General features: G+C 46.4%; 1 protein-coding gene across 1 annotated transcript; it reads right to left on the bottom strand.

Moving 5' to 3' along the window:
• MAP1LC3B (microtubule associated protein 1 light chain 3 beta) lies at positions 1,903-23,093 on the bottom strand. Its single transcript, NM_001190290.1, is given in 4 exon segments — positions 1,903-3,185; positions 4,340-4,446; positions 7,952-8,007; positions 22,930-23,093. Coding segments are annotated over 4 exon segments (378 nt in total). The 5' UTR covers positions 22,970-23,093; the 3' UTR covers positions 1,903-3,010.

A 24,000-nucleotide genomic window follows, 5' to 3' on the forward strand; every position in this document is an offset into this window, starting at 1 on the left:
CTTGTTGAACGCCCTGCTGGTGTCACGTAGGCAAGGGCGTGACCGAGGGCGTGACGCGTTGAGTCTGAAAGGTCATGAGGGAGACTCTGACCCTGCTCGGCTTGCCCGCCTGTCACAGTGGACGGGACTGTCGAGCCTGAGTGGGTTGGCCGTCCTTGCCTTTCCAAAGTGCAGGGGACGCCCAAAGAATGAGGCAGGTGACACTGAAAGCCATGGGTTCTGAAAAGGCTCCCCTGCCGAGACGTCCCAAGGTTCTGAGTCGAAGGGAGGCCCTTTGATCAACACTCACCAACCACCACCTGTGCTGGTTGAGGCCCGGCTGCCGGAGGGAGCCCGGTCAGTCCGTCCCCGTGCTGTGACAAGCCCCCCACGTGGGTACACGTTCGTAGATGCACAGAGACAAGGCTCTGGTACTGAAAGACCTCTGTGTGCTTAAGAATCTTCACAGCTTCTATTGGACATATTTTCTTTTTAGGAATGAAGGAAAATTCTCCCATTTTGAGCCATTCTTTTATGTCAGTTCTACAAAATTGCATGTAACTTTATAAATATTTTTAAAAGATATAGTTTTGTAAATATTTAATATTCTGCTAATTTGATTTTGAATTGTAAATGTCAAGTATTCTGTTTTTGGGGTTTTTATGTTTTATTATATACTTTGTTAAAAGAAAAATTGTACATTTTTAGAATGTTTTTATGAGTAAATTTAATGTACTGAAAATAAAAATTAAAAAAAAAAAAAAGTTGTTCCCTTTTACCAGGTCTTTGCTCTCTGGACTTGAGGGGGTAGCAGCGCTAACAAGCACGCGCTGGCCCAGGACTGTGGTGCTCTCCTGAGCAGCGCCAGGCCCCAGCGGGAGAATTCTGGTGCTTTTCCCCCACAGGAGTCCTTCTGAAGATGGGGGGCAGCACGCAACCTGCCGAGCCCTCAGCGTGTCCTTCCCACCGTCTGCGGTACAGAGTGGAGTTTGCCCGGGGAGCTCCGCCAGCCGCTGGCGGGCCGGTGTCTGTCCTGTGCGCGCCCCGCCGCCCCCAGCTCAGGTACCGCTACGCGCCGGGCTTCCGACCACCCCCACGCACCGTGCTTTCTGGGTCGTAGCTCTGTGGTCATTTAGAGCAGGTACCCAAGTGTTTATTCGCACAAAATACCTAGGGCCCTCCCACACCCGTCCTCCCCACACTTGCTAGCACATCTGTACGTTCTCAAAGAGAACTAAATTTTATGACCTGAGAGCCGCGACCAACGCGAGCAAGGGGCCCCTGGCGAGCCAGAACTTTGGCGGTGGGTTTTCTGCCACCCGACGGCTCTCGGCACGGAGAAACCCGCCCTCACGCTCGGCCTGCTTGGCTTTGGATAGTATAGACTGCAGGTCCCAAACACACACTCATCCATTCCACTGAACTTCAAATGACAGTTTTTAGTTGTGCCTTTATTTTACCTTAGTCATTAAAAATGTACTTGTTTTAAAGATCCTATAAAGGGAGTGACCACCCACTAACGTGGGGTCTAAGTCTCCCCTCTCGGCATGGTATCTTTGTCTTTAAAAAGCAGAACTTCTCATAGGAATCTTACGGAGCACGCCGTGGTTACAAGAACGTCAGATGTAATGATGCGTACAATCTAAGCGAGACAGGGTGACTAAGAATTTGCACAATGTAGAAATATACACGTGAAAAGTCAGCCACGTGGACAGATGCATGCAGCGGGAAGATGGGGGGTCGAGGGCCCGGGTGCAGCACAACACCGCGTTGAAGAGTCAATACCTGCCGCTGACAGATACGAGTGTTCCACACATCTAGATGCGCAAGAGGAAACGCGGCCTGCTACAATGTACGTCAAGCAAGTGGGTCTGGGCCCTTTCTGTGATAACGCCCACAAAAAATAGTCCATGGGGAACCCCATGCAGGTAACAGGAAGCACTGGTTATTTATTCTAGCTGGACTTTTGAACATGTTTAACTTTTGCCATTAATAGCTGTAAAAGAACATTTTTTCCTTTTGCTATTTTCCAAAGTGACATGCACATAGAATGGGGAAACTGAGGGTTGCTTGACCTAACAGTGGTAACTGAGATACTCTTAAATTAAAAGTGTCTAATTACGTATTTTAGTCACACACTTAACATAAAACATGGATCATCTACAGTTTCAGCCAGAAGGTAGAGGAAGTGACATCTGAATCCTGTGGTTTCCCACCCTGTCCTAAAGAATGAAAGTGATGTGACTGCCTGGCGTTGACCAAAGCAGGCAGTATCTTGACTCTGCAGAGAATGTCCAAAACGGAAGAAACGCCATTCTTTCTCTAGGCCTTTGGAGAAACTTGACCAAAATCATCAATTATCCAAGGTTCCTGTTGAGCAGTGGTCTTTTTGCATGTACTGTCTAGAGAAGTAACCAAATGAGAACTTCCTCATGAGTGCTGACCTGGAATACACTTATTAGCAGATCAGGAACCCTGCACAGCAGCTCAGGCTTATAGTTTCCTGTGTACCCCCAATTCACCCTTTTTCCAACTATTATGGCAGATACACTGGGATGGACGTGGCCATGCCTGACAACTTAACGCTGAAAGATCCTCTTAAGATTTCTCTACTTGAGTAGAAACCCTTCCATAAAAAGTTGGCAGGTTCTATGAACCTAGAGACAAGACTTAACTGTCCCTCTGAATGCTCAAATTCTAAGTTCCTTTTGGGAAAAGAGCATTAAAAATAACTTGAAAATCTATTTTACTGGCAACTTAGAATGCAAAGTATTTTATTTTTTAAACTTCTGTATGTGAAAACAAAACAGCCTAGGTTAAGTAATAAAGTTTTCCAAAGCTGAATGTGCTCGTCCGGAGCTCCGTTTTTCTGCGTGAAGTACAAAAACAACTTCCTAAGACTCCTAGGCAGGAAAACTACTGTTTGGATGATCTGTGATTAGATGAGCTGATAAATCTCAGTTGGTAACATCCCTTTTTTATTCCTTGGTAAGGGTTTAAAAAATTCTAGCACAGATACATTTTTCTAGTCTTACACAGACAACTTCATTCCGAAAGTCTCCTGAGAGGCATATACCATGTACAGGAATCCATCTTCATCCTTCTCGCTTTCGTACACCTCACAAATCGGTGTGGACACACTCACCATGCTATGTCCGTTCACTAACAGGAAGAAGGCTTGGTTAGCATTGAGCTGCAAGCGCCTTCTGTTGAAAGAAAACAGAGGAAGAAACACGGATACGTCGGTGCACGGGAGAAGGCGTACAACCACCACCCACCCTGGTCAACATAAAAGGAGCGAGACGGTGTAAAAGCTCCTTCTGGCACATGACCTGCATGCCTTCCTGACAAGGTCTGAGTATTTCTCCTGAAGCACACGCTGTCTTCTGTGACGACCCATGTGAGTGCTGGTCAGGACAACCCCTGGCAGACCATGCTCCCTGCAGGGCCACCGTTCACCATGTGATTTACAAACTGCCATCTAAGGAGGCGTACACTCCCTTTTATCAAACACCTACTCTTTCATTAACTTGGTGTAGGTTTTTATCAGAACTAGATTGAAGATTTAGCTGTAAGCCCGATAAAGAATGAGACGTTAGGAGTTCCCACCGTGACACAGCAGGTTAAGAATCCAATCGTAGTGAACCAGAGTCCTGTGGAGGCCTGGGTTCATTCCTCGGCCTAGCACAGTGGGTTAAAGGATCTGGCACAGGTTGCAGCTGCTGCACACGTTGCAGCTATGACTCAGATTCAGTTTCTGGCCCGGGGAACTTGCACACATAGAGCGGGTGCAGCCTTTCTTAAAATCAAAGGGCGTTCCCATCATAGCTCAGTGGAAACAAATCTGACTAGGAACCATGAGAGTGCAGGTTCAATCCCTGGCCTCGCTCAGTGGGTTCAGGATCCAACACTGCCGAGAGTTGTGCAGGTCGCAGATGCGGCTTGGATGCCGGGTGGCTACAGCCAGCAGCTGCAGCTCTGACTCAGCCTCTAGCCTGGGAACCTGCATATGCCACGGGTATCGCCCTAAAAAGCAAAAAAAAAAAAAAAAAAAAAAAAGAGTTCCTGTAGTGGCTCGGCGGAAACGAATCTGACTAGCATCCATGAGCACAGAGGGTCAATCTCTAGCCTCACTCAGCGCGTTGAGGATCCAGCGTTGCTGTGAGGTGTGATGGAGGTCACAAATGCAGCTTGGATCTGATGATGCTGTGGCTGTGGTGCAGGCCGGCAGCTACAGCTCTGATTCGACCCCTAGCCTGGGAACCTCCATATGCCGAGGGTGCGGCCCTAAAAAGACCAAAAAAAAAAAGAAAGGAATAAAGAAAGAAATGTTGCCTAAAGAAAAAGAGTCATGAAATACCTAATTATCTTGATGAGCTCACTCATGTTGACATGATCAGGCACCAGGAATTTCGTTTTATCCAGGACTGGAAGCTGCTTCTCACCTTTGTATCGTTCTATTATTACCTAGAAAAGAAGCCAGAAAAGTGATTTAAAAATAGCTATTAATGGAGTTCTCCTTGTGGCTCAGCAGAAATGAACCCAACTAGTATCCAGAAGGATGCAGGTTCGACCCCTGGCCCCACTTAGTGGGTTAAGGATCCAGCGTTGCCATGAGTTGTGCTGTAGGTTGCAGGCACGGCTTGGATCTGGCGTTGCTGCGGCTGCGGTGTAAGCTGGCAGCTATAGCTCCAATCTGCAGTTCCCTGGCTTGGGAACTTTCATGTGCCACACTTGCAGCCCCCCACCCCTGCCCCAAAAAAGGGGGGGGGGAGTTCTCTTGGGGCACAGTGGGCTAAGGATCCAGCTCTGTCACTGCAGTGGCTTGGTGCAGTTTCAATCCCTGGCCAGGGAACTTCCACATGCCACAGGTGTGGCCACACAAAAACATAGTAAAATAGATAGAGATAAAACACTTCCTATGTTGTAACTGGCACATGCAAAAAATGGGGTTTACAACAGCATATTTGTTCGCTTCCTCAATTGTGAAGAGTGCTCCCTGATCAGCTTAGACTCCAAGCCTTATAAAATACAGTGCCCAAGAAATGCCATGGCTGCCTTCAGGGAGGGAAGCAGGGTAGCTACAAGGTAGGGAAAGAAACTTTGCTATGTATTGTGCTATTTGGAACTATGAAAACGTACTACTGAGTTTAAAAAAAAAAAAAAAAAAAAAGACCCCCAAGCCTTGTAAGAGCAGAGAGGCTGGGTACCTGCTTTAAATGTAAAGATGTGAATCTATGCCAATTCCACCACCATTTCCTATGATGTGATAGGAGGGTTTTTTTTCTCTTTTTTTGGCTGCTCAACATGTGGGAGTTCCTGGCCAAGGATCAAACGCACACCACTGCAGCACTCCGAACCCCAGCAGAGAAAACATCAGGCCTCTCCCTGCTGAGCCCCAGAGGAACTCGGACAGGAGCCTTTCAATAAAAGTGTAAATAAGATCTTAACTATAGTAACAGAGTAAATACGAAGTAAATATTTGATGAGCAGAGACCATGATTAGCTGGTTCTAAAGACAAATTTCACTGCAGAAAGACTTGAAGTTTTTTTTTGTCTTTTTGCCATTTCTTGGGCCGCTCTCGCAGCATATGGAGGTTCCCAGGCTAGGGGTCCAATCGGAGCTATCGCTGCTAGCCTACGCCAGAGCCACAGCAACTGGGGAACCGAGCCACGTCTGCGACCTACACCACAGCTCACGGCAACGCCAGATCCTTAACCCACCGAGCAAGGCCAGGGATCGAACCCGCAACCTCATGGTTCCTAGTCGGATTCGTTAACCACTGAGCCACGATGGGAACTCTGAAGAAAGTTTTAAAAGAATCTTTTTTTCCCTGCATAGTTCAAGATTCTGTATTATGATATGAAATAAACCTATTAGCTCCTTGCCATACTTCCTCCTTTCCATAAAGGAAAAAAGTATTTTCTCTAGTTCTTTTTTTTTGCTTTTTAGGGCCACACTTGTGGCACATGGAGGTTTCCCAGGCTAGGGGTCCAATCAGAGCTACAGCCGACGGCCTACACCAGGGCCACAGCAACACAGAACCAGAGCCGTGTCTGCTCATGACAACGCTGGTTCCTTAACCCACTGAGCGAGGCCATAGATTGAACTGGCAACCTCATGGTTCCTAGTCGGATTCGTTTCTGCTGCACCTTGCCGGGAACTCCTCCCAAATGCTTTTACTTTTGCTTTTTTCTCTAGTTCGAGCCACTGTAAAAACTCTGGCCACAGGCTGGTGCCTCCCTTTGAGCCTCCTTATTACCTATTTACTGAGAACCACAGACCGCCTTCCCCACGGACGGCACCTCCACCCTGTCTCAGTATCTGAAATTCTAAGACAGGAAAGGGAACCCTTTAGAAGAGGGGAAATGCTTGTACGTATGTCGTTCCACGCTATGGGGCCTACATGAGGTTCTGGGCAAGGCCAAGGCAACCTGTCATCGCCCTCCTTGGCAAGACCAACGGCTTTATCTATGAGGTATGTTTAGAACATAATACCTACAAGTACAATGTGACTTCTGTTAAAAAAAAAATCTGAAACCACCAGCAGAATAAAATGACTGTATGCAGATATTCACATTTCAAAAGGAGGCTGTGGAACCAATACTGGCAGACTGTTAGGCTGCATGTTTGTTTCCAAAGGCAAGTACCTGCCAGCAAACAGATACAGCAATACTCATAAAGGGAAGGAAACGACCCTGAAGGCTCAGCCCCAGGCCGTATGTTGACCCTAAGAGCAAAGACAGAGTGAAACTTGCAACCAGCCCAATGAACACAGAGAACATGAATTTTAAGTACAGGATCCTATGGTCATGACGCTGCTGAGCAAACCTGTGCTATTTCCCTTTCCATGTACCTCACAAGCCCAACCCCACACGTCTTCCAGCTGCTTTCCTGCACTTTGGTAAGAGATGATTAGTCAGAAAGCCAAATATGGGGAGTTCCCGTCGTGGCACAGTGGAAATGAATCCGACTAGTATTCATGAGGTTGTGCGTTCAATCCCTGGCCTCACTCAGTGGATTAAGGATTCGGCGTTGCTGTGAGCTGTAGTGTAGGTCTCAGACGAGGCTCGGATCTGGTGTGGCTGTGGCATGGACCCCTAGCCTGGGAATCTGCATATGCCGTGGGTGTAGCCCTAAAAAGCAAAAAAAAAAAAAAAAAAAAAAAAAAAAAGCCAAATATGAGCGCTTCTGCAGAATTAAGCAGCAAAGTTCCTTTCTAAGTGGTCTGTAAAAATGATGTATTATGCAGTTATTTCCAACAAGCACATGGATGGGATTCTCTTCCCATTCTACAGATGAGGATATGGCAGCTCCTCTCAGAATTTTAGTAACTAACCCAAGAGCATTTAGTAATCTTGAACCTAAGACCTGAACTCAGCCTCTGTGTGAGGCCAAAGGCTCCCTTTGACCTTTTCTCTCTCGAACAAGTGCCTCAGCAGAAACCTAAGGATCCAGGATCTAGGACGTTGTTGGCTGGACACGGCCACAGCAGGTGAGGCCCCTACGTATGACTAGGGCAGCATCCTTCCTCCATCTCCTGCTAAGAAACCAAAATTAAGGAGAGACTTCTTCCTCTGGGGCATCAAAGTCGGACAGCCTGGAATCACAATTAAATCTTGAGAGCTACTGATTTTTCCCACAGCAGTCGTCTCAGCTTCCTAAGAGGGTGGATGGATAAAACAGCAACACATCTAGCCCCTCTGCCCCTTTCTCCCCAGTAAACACATTTGGTTTGTGAAGTGCGTAACATTAAGGCAGCAAATTCAGACTTATGAGCAAAGAGAATGTGTGACTGAGAACTACAGATTAAGACAGCACCTCTCCAGGTCCTGAAACGGACACACCAGGGCTACATGTCTGAGAATTCCTGTAGAGACCACCGGGAGGGAGCCACACAAAGCAGCACCGTGCCAAAGGCGTACTTAAGCAGTCGGGGTACGTTAATACCGACTGGAACAGACGACCTACCGGGATTTTGGTAGGATGCTGCTCTCGGATGAGCCGGACATCTTCTACTCTCTGTTCTGCAAAGAAAGAAAGAAACATATGCGTCACTGCTCCCCCCACACAAAAGCAGCTTCTTTCCTGTATGGCTGCTGGTGACCTCCATACCTGAGTCTACCTGGCCTTAGCTGTAGCAGAACCAATCAGTAAAGACATCTTTCCCAGAACTGCGAGAAACCAAACACCAACACACTTCCTATCCGGCAGAGGTTGGCATCTAAGTCCAAAGGCCGCTTGCGTGGAAACCGGCTTGTAATTAAAGGCAGTACGACCGAAGAGCGGGAGTACAGAAGACTTCGTTTCAAAGGCTGGGGACCCCAGATTCAGTCAGGTATACTCGGCAGCTCAACTGCATGGCATTACCAATCCTTCCTTCAGCGACTCCTATGCCCATCAATTTGTGAATTACCCACAGGTTAAGTTGGTAGAGAAATCCAAAATACACTACAGGCTTCCAATGCAATTTTCTCTTATCACTTCAAGCTTTTTAGTGATACAGTGCTTTAAAAAAATGGCCCAAGAGAAAAGAATATTAAAAAAAAAAAACCCTATTAAATAGTTTTTGCTTGGGCAGCATCCCAAGTAGTAATGGCTTAGCAGTAATGACCCCAACGCGCATCCGAACCCAACTAGTGTCCATCAGGACTTGGGTTCGATCCCTGGCCCTGCTCAGTGGTTAAAGGATCTGGCATTGCTCTGAGCTGTGATACAGGTCCCAGACGTGGCTCGGAGCCCATGTTGCTGTGGCTGCGGTATAGGCCGGCAGCTGAGCTCTGACTTGACCCCTAGCCTGGAAACTTCCATATGCCATGGGTGCAGCCCTAAAAAGCAAAAAATAAAAAAAGTTTTTGCTCAATGCCCCAAGAAAAGTTTCCAGCATCAAGTCTACTGTTGAATATGTTGTTAAACTCTCAGGATTCTCTGCTTTAATACACTCACTTTATATTTGCAACAACTACACTAGGTTCTCTGAGGAATACAGTAAAAAAAAAAAAAAAAAAGCCAAGTACAGTTCTCATTTGACAATGTAACTGGAAATAGGTCATGTATAAAGCAAAATATAAATATATGATTAAGATGGTGTTAATTAAAGCCTTCCAACAAAAAACTAACAAAATCATCTTGAAGAATCCTTGCTATGGTAGGATTCATTCTCATGGTTATTTGCAAATAAATGACCATGTTGTGAACTTTCCAAGAAAGTTCCCATTGTGGTGCAGAGGAAACGAATCTGACTAGGTACCATAAGGTTGCAGGTTCAATCCCCAGCCTTGCTCAGTGGGTTAAGGATCCGGCATTGCTATGAGCTATGGTGTAGGTCGCAGATACAGCTGGGATCTGGTGTTGCTGTGGCTGTGGTGCAGGCTGGCAGCTGTAGCTCGGATTCCACCCCTAGCCTGGGAACCTCCATGTGCTGCCCTAACCCTAACCCCTTACCCTAACCCTGAAAAGCAAAAAAAAAAAAAAAGAAGAAGAAGAACAACAACAAAGTGCACACACTGGTGGCTCCGGAGAAAAAATACTGTGACTTACACAGACATCAATTTATTCTAATGTTGCCCGCTTTGTTTGGATTGGGGGGGGGGCTGTGTTTTCTTATTTTCCTATGTTTTTCTAAGTTGATGGCAGAAAAACCAAGACTCATCTCTGATGCTAATAAAGGCCCCCAAACTGTGCGCTGATAGGCCCATAAACGTATCTTTCAGGAAAAATTTTTCCTGGAGTTACTGCTGTAGTGCAGTGGGTTGAGAATCTGACTGCAGAGGTTCTAGTTGCTGTGGAGGCATGGGTTCGATACCCCGCCTAGCACAGTGGGTTGAAAGGTGCAGCATAGGTCACAGCTACAGCTTGGATTCAATCCCTGGCCCAGGAACTCCATATGCCACAAGTGTTGGCATTCAAATAAGAAAGAAAAAGAAAAATGTTTTCAAACACACCATGCATACTGAAGTTCTCGGGCCTGGCACTGAATCTGAGCCACCACCACAACCTACACCACAGCCTTTGGCAACACCAGATCGTTAACCAGCTGTGCTGGGCGGGGATCACATCTGCACCACATCAGACAATGCCAGATTCTTAACCCAATGTGCCACAGTGGGAACTCCTTTTACCTCCTCTAACCTCCTCCCCAGCTAGAGGTCCCATCAGAGCTACAGCTGCTGGCCTACACCACAGCAACTTGGGATCCAAGCCGTAGCTGTGACCTACACCCCAGCTTGTGGCAATACTGTATCCTTAACCCACAGAGGGAGGCCAGGAATCAACCCGAATCCTCAAGGATACTAGTCAGGTCCATTAACGGCTGTGCCACGAAAGGAACACCTAAAAAATGTTTTTAAAAATAGGAATTTTATTTTTTCGGAGTTCCCATCATGGTTCAGTGGTTAACAAATCCAACTAGGGACCATGAGGTTGTGGGTTCGATGCCTGGCCTTGCTTGGCTTAAGGATCTGCTGTTGCCATGAGCTGTGGTGTAGGTCACAGAGGCGGCTCGGATCCCGCGTTGCTGTGGCTGTGGTGTAGGCCAGCAGCAACAGCTCCGATTTGACCCCTAGCCTAGGAACCTCCATATGCTGTGAGTAAAATTTTATTTTTTCAATAGTGGTTGCCAAACAATTATGCTTTACTTTCATCGTTCCTTTTACATGTACTATTTTCTACTAGACATATTTTTGGTTGTTTTAAAATTTTTTTTAACTTTGTTTTTTATGGAAGTATAGATTTATAATGCTGTATTAAAGACACAGCCCAAATCAGGTATATAGCAGTGATTCAGTTATGATATATATACATATATATAAAATATATACATACACACAAATACATACTTTTCCAGATTCTCTTCCCTTATAAATTACTGAAGGATATTAAATATATTTCCCCTGTGCTAAAAGACAGTAGGTCCTTTTGTTTGGATTTTTAAAAACCATTTCAGTGACATTCTTTATAAAACCCACAGAATTAATTCCCATGTTCCAATCTGAACATAGAGGTTCTAATTCTACTTTCCCATCCATTTCTTTTTTTTTTGTCTTTTTAGAGCTACACTCACAGCATATCTAAGACCAAATAGATATTTGTTACATATCTCAGGATCACAAGTGAGAACCACTAGGTTAACTTCACTAATAATAGTAGTTAGATTTATCTTTAATCTCATGTATTGAATAGAAATATGTACTGTAGGTATCCATGAATGTTTGTCTTTGTATCAAAATGTGTTTATATGTAGAATGTCTTAGAAGGAGATTTAGAAATGTTGGATGGGGGAGCTCCCGTAGTGGCACAGCGGAAACGAACCCAACTAGGAACCATGAGGTTGCGGGTTGGATTCCTGGCCTTGCTCTGTAGGTCAAGGATCTGGCACTGCCACAAACCGTGGTGTAGGTCACAGATGCAGCTCGGATTCTGGCACTGCTGTGGCTGTGGTGTGGGCCGGCAGCTCTAACTCCAACTGGACCCCTAAGCCTGGGGACTTCCATATGACTCAGGTTCCCCGCCCCCCCCAAAAAAAACCCAGGAAAATAAGGTCTAAAATAGATATAAATACCTAACAATAATTATTTTAAATATCAATGGATTAAATAAATGCTCCAATCAAAACACACAGAGTGGGAGACTGGATAAAAAACACAAGCCTACAACATGATGCCTGTTAAGAGACGCACTTTAGGACAAAGGACACAAACAGACTGAAAATAAGGGGACTGGGAGTTCCCATCATGGCGCAGTGGTTAACGAATCCGACTAGGAACCATGAGGTTGCGGGTTTGATCCCTGCCCTTGCTCAGTGGGTTAACGATCCAGCGTTGCTGTGAGCTATGGTGTAGGCTGCAGACATGGCTCAGATCTGACGTTGCTGTGGCTCTGGAGTAGGCTGGCAGCTACAGCTCCGATTCAACCCCTAGCCTGGGAACCTCCATATGCTGCGAGAGCGGCCCAAGAAATGGCAAAAAGAAAAAAAAAAAAAAAAAAAGAAAATAAGGGGACTGAAAAAGATACCTCATGCAAACATAAACAACAAGAAAGCTGGGGTCGCTATACTCATGAGACAAAATACTTTAAAACAAAGACCAAAAAGATAAAGAATGACACTATAAAATGATAAAAGGTTCCCTACAAGAGAATATCACAATCAACATATATGCACCCAATATAGTAAGAGCACCCAAAAACCTAAAACAAATACTAGCAGACATAATAAAGGAATACAGTAATAGCAGGAGAACTTGACACTCCACTCACATCAAAGGACAAATCTGGACAGAAAATCAACAGCACACAGATCCTAAATGACACAAGAGAAACAGGTAGGCCTAACTTCTATTTTCAACAATGATGACAACAAAAAAATAAAAAAAACAGGGAGTTTCTGTTACGGCACTGCAGAAATGAATCTGACTAGAATCGGTGAAGATGAGGGTTCAATCCCTGGCCTCACGCAGTGGGTTAAGGATCCAATGTTGTTGTGAGCTGCAGTGCAGGTCAAAGATATGGCTCAGATTCCATGTTGCTGTTCCTGTGGAATGGCCTGCAGCTGTAGCTCTTTTGACCCCTAGCCTGGGCACTTCCATATGCCATAGGTGCAGCCTTAAAAAGCAAAAAACAGAATACACATTATTTTCAAGTGCACACAGGGAGTTCTCTTGTGGCAGTGGGTTAAAGATTCTGCTTGTCTGTGTGGTGTTGCCAGTTTGATCCCCAACCTGGCAGAGTGGGTTTAAGGATCCAGCTGCAGCTGTGGTGTTGCCTCAGCTATGGCATAGGTCACATATGCAGCTCAGATTTGATCCTTGGCCTGGGAACTTACATATGCTGTGGGTGCAGATGAAAAAGTAAAAAGGGAAAAAAATGATCTGGTATTCACTTGTCAGCTTGGGTCAATGCCCAGGAACTTCCAAATGTGCTGCAAGTACAGCCAAAACAAAACAAACAAGTGCACACAGAACATTCTCTATGACTGACCATATCCTAGGGCATAACACAAGGCTCAACAAATTTAAGGGAACAGAAATTATTTCAAGCATCCCTTTTCCTTTTTTGTCTTTTTAGGGCCACACCCACGGCATATGGATGTTCCCAGGCTAGTGGTTGAAGTGGAGCTGTAGCCACCGGCCTACACTAAAGCAACACTCAGATCCAGCCGCATCTGGGACCTACACCACAGCTCACAGCAATGCCAGATCCTTAACCCACTAAGTGACGGCAGGGATCAAACCCAAGCCCTCACCGATACTAGTCGGGTTCATTACTGCTCAGCCATGACAGGCATTCCCTTGATCAAGCATCTTTTCTAACCACAAAGGCATGAAAATAGAAATCAACCAGATAAAAAGAAATAAGAAAAAAAAAAAAAAAGACTACAGACACTAAACAACATGCTACTAAAAAACCAATATGGAGCTCCCTGGTGGCTCAGTGGGTTAAGGATCCAGCATTGTCACTACTGTGCTCAGGTTCTAACTCTGGCCCCATCGAACTTTCAAATGCTTTAGCCAAAAAAACTGAAACTTAAGGGAAAAAACCAACAATGTGTTAACAAGGAAATCAAATAGTATATATAAAAATACGAAACAAATGACCATGAAAACATACAAAATCTATGGGATTCGAGAGTTCCCACCATGGTGCAGTGGAAACGAACCCGAGAACCTGACTAGGAACCATGAGGTTGCGGGTTTGATCCCTGGCCTCCCTCAGTGGGTTAAGGATCCGGCGTTGCCATGAGCTGTGGTGTAGGTCGCAGACACAGCTCAGATCCTGAGTTGCTGCGGCGCAGGCCATCAGCCATAGCTCCAGATTCGACTCCTAGCCTGGGAACCGCCATATGCTGGGAGTACGGCCCCAAAAAGCAAAATCCATGGGATGCAGAAAAAGCAGTTCTTAAAGGGACATGCATAACAATACAGGCATTCCTCAAAAAACAAGAAAAATCTCAAAAAACTAAAAAACAAGAAAACTAACCTAAAACAAACAAGAATTAGAAAAAGAACAAAACCTAAGGTTAGCAGAAGGAAGGAAAAAAGATCAGAGAGTAAAGAGATTTTAAAATAGATAAAAATCAATAAAACCAAGAGCTGGTTCTTTTCTCCTTTTTTTTTTTTTTTTTTTTTTTTTTTTTTTGTCTGTCTTTTCTAGGGCAGCACCCACGGCACATGGAGGTTCCCAGGCTAGGGGTCTAATCAGAGCTATAGCCACCTGCCTACTCCAGAGCCACAGCAACGCCAGATCCAAGCCGCGTCTGCAACCTACACCACAGCTCACTGCAAGGCCAGAGATCGAACCCGAAACCCTCATGGTTCCTAGTCAGATTCGTTAACCACTGAGCCATGACAGGAACGCCAAGAGCTGGTTCTTTGAAAGGGTAAACAAACCTCTAGCCAGGCTCACCAAGAAGAAAAGCGGACCGATATATAAAAAGAGAAATAAATCGAGAATAACTCATAGAGCAGAAATACAAAAAAACCATCAGAGAGGAGTTCCCTGGTCTGTTGGTTAAGGATCCGATGTCGTCACAGCTGTGGCGCAGGTTCAATCCCTGGTCTAAGAACTTCTGCATGCTGTGGGCATTGCCCCCAAAAAACCAACCCCCCCCCAAAAAAATAAAAGAATAACTATGGAGAGTTCCCATTGTGGCTCATCAGGTTAAGAACCCAACTAGCATCCACGAGGAGGCAGGTTCAATTCCTAGCCTCGCTCAGAGGGTTAAGGATCCTGCGTTGCCATGAGCTGTGATGTAGGCTGCAGACAAAGCTCAGATCCTGAGCTGTTGTGGCATAGGCTGGCAGCCATAGCTCCAATTTGACTCTAGCCTGGGAGCTTCCAAATGCCACAGGTGTGACCAAAAAAGAAAAAAAATATATTAGGACTGATAAACAAATTCAGCAAAGTAACAGGATACAAGATTGACACATACAGGAGTTCCTGCTGTGGCACAAGGGGACGGGTGGCATCTTGGAAGCTCTGGGACACAGGTTCAACCCCCAGCCTGGCAGAGTGGGTTAAGGATCCAGCACTGCCACAGCTGCAGCTCAGGTGGCAGGTGCAGTTCAGATCTAATCCCTGCCCCAGAAACACCACATGCCACAGGGAGGCCAAAAATGGAAGAAAACAAAAAAGGTTAATATACAGATATTAACTGCATTTCTTTACACTAACAATGAAATATCAGAAAGGGAATGTAAAAAAAAAAAAAATCACATTAAAAAAAAGTAACATAGGAATAAATCTGACCAAGGAGGTGAAAGACTTACATGCTGAGAACTTCCAAACATTAATATAGGAAACGGAAGATGATTCAAAGAAATGGAAAACCATCTCGTGATCTTGAATTGGAATTACTACTGTTAAACTGGTCCTAGTACCCAAAGCAAACTACAGATTTAATGGGATCCCTACCAAATTACCCAAGACAGTTTCCACAGAACTAGAATAAGTCATCCTAAAATCTGCATGTAACCACGAAAAATCCAGAACTGCCGAAGCAATCCTGAAGACAAAGACCAAAGCAGGAGGCATAACCCTCCCAGATTTCAGACAATACTACAAAGCTACAATCATCAAAACAGCGAGGTATTGGCACAAAAACAGGTATATGAATCAATGGAACAGAACAGAAAGCCCAGAAATAAACTCACACACCTACGGCCGACTAATCTTAGACCAAGAAAGCAAGAATATCCAATGAAGATAAGACTGTCTAGTCTCTTCAGTAAGTGATCTTGGGAAAGCTGGACATTCACACGTCAATCAACAGAAGTTGTTAGGACACTCCCTCATCACATACACAAAATAAAATGGCTCAAAGCCTTAAATGTAAGACAGGACAATATAAAACTCTTAAAAGACAAAACATTCTCATATAAATCACACCAATGTTTTCTTAGCTTACTTTCCCAAGGAAATAGAAACAAAAGCAAAAACAAACAAATGGGACCAAATCAAATTTATAAGCTTTTACACAGCAAATGAAACCATAAACAGAAAGACAACCTACAGACTGGGAGAAAATATCTGCAAATGATGGCACCGACAAGATATTAATTTCCAAAATAGACAAACAGCCCCTATAGCTCAGTATCAAAAAAAAAAAAATCAAAAAAGGGCAGAAGAAACAGACAATTCTCCAAAGAAGGAGGACATCCAGATGGCCGATGGGCACATGAAATGATGCACCATATCACTACCAGAGAAATGCAAACCAAAACTACAATGAGATACCAACTCACACCAGTCAGTATGGCCATTAAAAAGTCATCAAAAAAGGCCATAATAAATGCTGGAGAGGAGTTCCTGCTGTGGCTCAGTGGTTTAAGAACCCGACTAGCATCCTTGAGGACGCAGGCTTGATCCCTGGCTCACTCAGTGGGTTAAGAATCCAACATTGTCATGAGCAGTGGTGTGAGTCACAGACGGGGCTCGGACCCAGCATTGCTGAGGCTGTGGGTAGGGCAGCAGCTGCAGCTCAATTCGACCTCTAGCCTGGGAACTCTATATGCTGCGGATGCAGCCCTAAAAAGATAGATAATAACTAGACAAAGAAATGAATGTTGGAAAAGGTGTGGAAAAAAGGGTACCCTCCTATACTACAGTGGGAACTATATATTGGTACAGCCACCATGGAAAAACAGTACAGTGGTTCCTAAAAAATAAAAATAAAAACATAGTTGCCATAGAATCCAGCAATCCTACCACTGGGCATACACCCAGGCATAAATATAATTCACAAAAACACAGGCACACCTATGGTCACAGCAGTACTATTTACAATAACCAAGACATGAAAGCGACCTAAATGACCATCAACAGATTAAGGGATCAAGAAGATGTGGTGTGTGTACACACACACACACACACACACACAGGAATACTATTTAGCCATGAAAAGAATGAAGTCAGAAAGACAAACACCATATTTGATATCACTTATATATGGAATCTAAAATATGACACAGGAGTTCCCATCGTGGCGCAGTGGTTAACGAATCTGACTAGGAACCATGAGGTTGTGGGTTTGATCCCTGGCCTTGGTCAGTGGGTTAAGGATCCGTGAGCTGTGGTGTGGGTTGCAGACACAGACTGGATCCTGCGTTGCTGTGGCTATGGTGTAGGCTGGAAGCTGTAGCTCTGATTTGACCCCTAGCCTGGGGACCTCCATATGCCATGGGTGCAGCCCTAAAAAAAATAAAAATAAAAAATAAATTTAAAAAGTAAAAGCTTATCACAACAAATTTAAAAGGTGGAGTTCCCACTGTGGCACTGATAGCATCTCTGCAGCACTAGGACACAGGTTTGATTCCCACCCCAGCACAGTGGGTTAAAGGAACCAGACGGCCACAGCTGTGGGGTAGGTGCCAACTGTGGCTCAGATCTGATCTCCTGCCCAGGAACTCCATATGCTAAGGAGCAACCAAAAATGAAAAATAAAATAACAGGTAAAGAAATCATTTACGCCAAAGTGGGAAAGTTGTGGGTTTTTTTGTCTTTTTAGGGTCATACCCTCAGCATATGTAAGTTCCCAAGCTAGGGGCCGAATCAGAGCTGTAGCTGCCAGCCTACACCACAGCCACAGCAACGCCATGTCCAAGCCACACCTGCAACCTACACCACCGCTCATGGCAACACCAGACCCTTAACCTACTGAGCAAGGCCAGGGATCAAAACCACGTCCTTGTGGATACCAGTCCAGTTTATTAACCACTGAGTCAAGACGAGAACTCCAAAAAGTGGGAGAGATTTTTGAACACAAGGAAAACAAGTTTATTGTGATAACTGAAGAGAAAACAAAATGTTTTCTAAATATGAGGCTCAAAGTCAAACTATAATGTCCTAAGTTTCCTTTTGTTTTTTGTTTTTTTGGTTTTTTTTTTTTTTGTCTTTTCTAGGGCCGCACCCTCGGCACATGGAGGTTCCCAGGCTAGGGGTAGAATCCGAGCTGTAGCCGCCAACCTACGCCACAGCCACAGCAACACCAGATTGGAGCCGCATCTGTGACCTACACCACAGCTCACAGCAACACCGGATCCTTAACCCACTGAGCAAGACCAGGGATCGAACCTGCAACCTCATGGTTCCTAGTCGGATTCGTTAACCACTGAGCCACGACGAGAATTCCCTAAGTTTTCTTTACTTTGATTTATCCCCAAAATATGGTCCAAAAAGGAAGGTAAAAATAGTTATTTTTTTAAAGGTGGGAAAAATTAGGACAAGTGACTTTCTTACAGTGAAAACTGTACCTAAGTCCCATAAGCATCTCTTTAGTGTCCTGGCCAGCTGCAATGAAAATCCAGTGGTGAGCCTGGAATAATTAAGTATATATGATACATGCTGATGCTTCACTCTTTGTGAGTGGAAGGTTATTTTCAGAGGCTAAAGTTAGTAATATTTAATAAAAGCATTACCAATACTACAGATCAAAGGCACATGAGAGCAATTATCTTAATTATTTTATTAATGCTGTGATCATCTATTTATTATTTGCCTTATCTTTTTTCTTGAACCTGGGGCATATGAAATTTCCTGGGCCATGGACCAAATCCATGCCAGAGCAACAACCCAAGCCACTGCAGTGCCAAGGGCAGATCTGCTGCAGCATAAGAGAATTCTATCATTTGCCTTTCTCAAGAGACTGCCTCTGGCAGTCAAGGATCCAGCTTTAGTCATGTCCGTACCCCCCACAGGGCTCAGGTTTGTACAAAGATGATATACTTGCCCAGATTCCTCATCCAGGAATGAGGGGAAAAAAACTCCTTTCTTTTTAGGGCCACACCGCAGCACATGGAAGTTCCCAACCTAGGGGTCAAATCAGAGCTACAGCTGCCAGCCTACACCACAGCCACAGAAAGACCAGATTTGAGCTGCATCTGCAACCTACACCGCAGCTTGCAACAACGCTGAATTCTTAACCCATGGAGCCTGGGATTGAACCCATATCCTCAAGCATACTAGTCAGGTTAAGATGCTGCTGAGCCACAAAAGGAACTCCCTAAAAACTCTTATAAGCCTCACAAACTGAAGAATGTGAAGTGTCTTTTGCAAAATTCCTTTGAGATTCCCTGAGGCATTTAAAGTAAAACATACATACATTTTCCAGGACTTAGTTCAAACAGGAGCCTAATATTTTCCCCAATCCTATAAACCATAAACATCCCCTGCAGCAATGAGTGATACAGCTCAAGTTCATGTAGTGCTAACTTGGATCTTGGCATAAACCTTACTCTCCAGTCTAGCTAAAAGTAGCTGGAGTGAAGAACCCACAACCTGTCTCAGGATGCAGGCTCAATCCCTGGCTCAGTGAGTTAAGGACCTGGCAGTGCCACAGCTGCGGCATAGGTTGCAGAGCAGCTCCTATTCAATCCCTGGCCCAGCAACTTTCATATGCCACAGGTGTGATTAAAAAAAAAAGAAGAAGAAGAAGCAGGTGGAGCTATTTATTCTAGACCACTACGTTCACTTCTGAAGCATGGAGACCGTTATTACTGGTAGTGAAGCTGAAGATCTAGGTTTAATATCGAGTCTCCGCAGAATGGTGTCTAGAAGACAGATATGTTATTAAACAAACTGGAGCAACCCTAAAAGAAAATGGAATGAAATTATGGTAATTGAGAAGACTGAATCCAAAATAATTTGCTCTGGAGTTCCCATTGTGGCGCAGTGATTAACGAATCTGACTGGGAACCATGAGGTTGCAGGTTCGATCCCTGGCCTTGCTCAGTGGGTTAAGGATCTGGCGTTGCTGCGAGCTGTGGTGTAGGTCACAGATGCGGCTCGGATACCACATCACTGTGGCTGTGGTGTAGGCCGGTAGCAACAGCTCCGATTAGACCCCTAACCCGGGAATCTCCATGTGCCATGGGAGCGGCCCTAGAAAAGGCAAAAAAGACAAAAAGAAAGAAAGAAAAAACAAAATAATTTGCTCAAATGCAACTTCTGAAGTTAATAAAATTTTTCAAAACATTTGCAAGAACACACGATGCCTCTTGACTCAGTGTTGGTCACTTCATGTACTGGAAATGACGGCTGCCTACTGGAGGACTCAAGAATTAACATCAGAATGCTGCAAGTCCAGACTCTGCCACTAGGTGGACCACGATCTTCCCCTCTCAGGGCCCCACCCAGTTGCTTTGGCTACAAAAGGAAGTAGTTGTTTAGGGTAAGCCCCAAATCCACCCTTACGACGACGACCCCTTTCCACCTTGGTAGAATATATCACAGCAAAGCTACATGCAGTTTTAATTAAGCTGTATTGCTCAAGCGAACGTTACAACCTAAGCTCAAGCTTAGGTTATACAAAAAAGGAATCTCCAAAGAACTGATTTCTCTCACTCTGCTACAAACCTCTGAAATGGTCACTGCTCATTACCATAACCCAAAGCAAGGAAAGGCAGTAGCCATTAAATGATGGTTTTTTTTTTTTCCTTCTTTTTTTTTTTTTTTTTTTGGCTGCCCCTTCAGAAAGTTCCCAGGCCAGGGATCAAACCTGCTCCACGGTATCGACCCAAGCCACAGTAATAACAATGCATCAATGGATCCTTAACCCACTGAGCTACCAGGGAACTCCTGGTAACACTTTTCTGCAAAATGACTATTTAAAAGCCCATTAAAAAGGTTGGGGCGGAGTTCATGGCGCAGTGGTTAACAAATCCGACTACGAACCACGAGGTTGTGGGTTCGATCCCTGGCCTTGATCAGTGAGTTAAGGATTTGGGTGTTGCCATGAGCTGTGGTGTAGGTCGCAGATGAGGCTCAGATCCCCGGATCCCGCATTGCTCTGGCTCTGATGTAGGCCGGTGGCTACAGCTCCAATTAGACCCCTAGCCTGAGAACCTCCACATGCTGCGGAGTGCAGCCCTAGAAAAGGCAAAAAGACCAAAAAAAAAAAAAAAGGCTGGGGCAGGAGTTCTTCAGGCAATCAAAAAAGGGAGGGGGGGATAATCCTAGAGTTCATCACAAGAAGAAAATTTTCCTTTTTAATTTTATCTATGAGAAGATGGATGCTAGCTGAATCTATTATAGTAGTTATTTCTCAACACATGTAAACCAAACCACTACGCTGTATACATTAAATTTTCACAGCGATGAATGTCATTTTCATCAGAGTAGGAAAAGGGAAAAGACAAAACTAGGGGGAAAAAAAGGAGGGGTGGGAGGAAAGGTGAACCAAGAGGGAAGCCCACAAATACAGTATATGTAAGATACCCAAACAGAGGAAAAAAAAAGAGGGCATTCCTGCCAGGTGATCCTCGAGGTTACAGCTCCCGGTGAAGTCCTTCTAATTCATTATTTTATTCTCATTCTCACTCTTAATTCTAGTTAGTCTCACTTTTCCTACTCTTCTTACCCACTCTTCTTCAGAGATTTTTCTAGATAGCCTAAAAATATGCTAAGCAAAAAAAAGGAACTACAGGAATTTCTCCTGTGGTGCTGGGTGTTAAGAATCTGGTGTTGCCACAGCTGTGGTAGAGGTTCAATCCCTGCCCAGGAACTTGCACATGCTGTGGGTGTAGCCAAAAAAAGAAGAAAAAAAAAAAAGGTAATTAGAGGTTCAGCCATGCACAATGGGCATCTTCCCCATACTAATGTCCCCAGTTAACTTTCAATGCCAGTGTCAGTGAGGAAGGAAGCCAGATACGATGGCAAATCTACTCCAAGTGGTGCCTTCAGGACTGCACAAAAAATAATATTCACGAATGTCTGCTTAGTTGGCGAAAGTCACTAAAGAGAAAATTTCTTCAAAAAAACAAAAAACAACACAACCTGTCTCAGCCTTGTAACCAATCAACTGCCTCAAGAGGCTGAAAGGCTACCCTGGGCAGGTGCAGGTCGTGGTGAATCTCATTTACTGGAGCTTCTCAGGCACAAGAAATGAAGTCATTATCCATCATTATCTCGTTATCAATAATGAGATCGACAAAACCATCTCCAAACTCAAGGGAACGCTCAGCTCTTGAGACTCTGGGCAAGTGGACCGTCGCAGAGGAGCAGTATCGCTGCTCAAGATCCTACAGCAGATTAGATTAGGGCAGGAAACTCACGGCGACAAGGCAGGAAGGAAGGCTGGTCCCGCCCGACTCCACCTGGCTTCCCAGAGCTGCGACAAACAAGCCCCACACATGGACATCCAGGGACGCCGCGGTGTTATTGCAGAACTGACCCCACGTGCTTAAAAGGAGGAGTAAGCATTGCACGGGTATGACTACCCATCACTTCCTTCCCATGGCTCTGTGCGCAGGAGTAAATACTGCGATGGCACTGCTACTTTCAGTGTCCATCGAGGGCCTGTAACCTAAGTGGCGATTCTACCCGAACCGGGAGAGAACCGCTTCGCTGCGGTGTCACAGAATGCTGTCTGTCGCGGGCCAGGTAGAAAAGCCACCCACCCTGGCCCGGGTGCCCCAAACAGGATCCAGTCGGGGCTGCCCGGGAAGGGGCGGGCGCGAGGACGGCGGCCTCGGAGTCGCTCCTCTCCGCCGAGGCCCAATGTGCTCAGGTTCCACGCGCGACCCTCACCTGAGGGGCGGCTCAGCAGGAGACGACTTCCTTGCACACTCGGTGCCACCACTTCAGAGTACGGGCGCCAGCCGGGGCCCGGGCCAGCCGCCCCCACAAGACGACCCTCCCGGGCACGGCGCGGCCTGGTCGTAGGGGCCGTCAAGGGCCGGAGGGCCCAAGTGGGTGCGTGTCACAGGCTGCCCGGGGCCAAGAGGTGATTCAGCAGCGCCGCGTCTCGGCGCCCTCGGCCCCGGGCCCCGGGCCCCGCCGCCCCGCCGCTCCTCGGCCCCCAGGCCGGGCCCTCCGGCCGTCCCCGCCTCAGCCCCGCAACGCTCGGCGCCCGCTTCGGCCCCCCAGCGCCCCGAGGCCCGGCAGCCCTCGGCCGGTCTCCGCCTCCGGAGCCCCCCCAGCCCCCGGCCTTCTGTCGGCGGCCGGCCCGCGGCACCCACCGAAGGTTCGGCGCTGTTTGAAGGTTTTCTCGGACGGCATGTCGCGGCAGGCTGGGCGGCGGCGAAGCGGAGTATCCTGCGATTCCAAGAGGCGGTGGCAGCGGTGGCGGCTCCGACACTGGCGACAGCAGCTTCTCTTGTGTCTCCTCAGCCCGTAGCCGCGTCAGGTGACCCGCGCGGCGTCCCGGGAGGCGGGGCAAGGGGCGGGCCGACGCCGCCGCCATGGCGGGTGTGGCGGAAGGGGGCCCCGCGAGTCGCCTGGGGAAGGGGCGAGGCGCGGGCGCGGTGGGGAGCGTCCCGTGCGCATGCGTACGCGCTGGCCATGGGAGCGGGGACGGACGCGCGCGCCGCGAACACGCGCGGTGTTGGCCCTTCTTCTGTTCCTGCGGGGATCACTGTCGAGAAAAATGTCTCCCCCTGAAAATAAGGGAGCGTTGTGCCCCTGCCTCTTGAGAGCTCATGTCTAGGAGCTGCTGGTTCTTTCTTTGCCGCTGGCTTTCCTCATCAAGCACATCGCAGTTTTCTTTTCTTCTTAAAGGAAACTGTCCACTTAAAGACACATTGTTCCAACTACGAAAAGAACCACAGCGGCATTATTTCAGGTTATGGTCAGTGGAGTCCGGCCTTGGAGCCTGTGATTTCTGGATGCCCCAGAGCGCTGGGATTTCTGTTGTCAAGTAAGTAAGCCATTGGCAGCACCTGCACTGACCAGGCAACGTTCATTGCCTTTCACTCACCTCTGTGGCTTTTTTTTTTTTTGTCTTTTTGCCATTTTTTGGGCGGCTCCTGCGGCATATGGAGGTCCCCAGGCTAGGGGTCCAATCGGAGCTGTAGCCGCCGGCCTACACCACAGCCACAGCAACCCGGGATCCAGAGCCGCGTCTGCGACCTACACCGCAGGTCACAGCAATGCCGAATCCTTAACCCACGGAGCAAAGCCAGGGATCGAACCCGCAACCTCATGGTTCCTAGTCGGATTCGTTAACCACTGCGCCACGGCAGGAACTCCTCACCTGTGTTGTATTGAAGGACGATTTCCCAGTTACCTTGAATAAGTAACCATTTCCTGGG

The sequence above is a fragment of the Sus scrofa genome, chromosome 6 (genome assembly GCF_000003025.6).
Source record: "Sus scrofa isolate TJ Tabasco breed Duroc chromosome 6, Sscrofa11.1, whole genome shotgun sequence".
NCBI lineage: Eukaryota > Metazoa > Chordata > Mammalia > Artiodactyla > Suidae > Sus > Sus scrofa.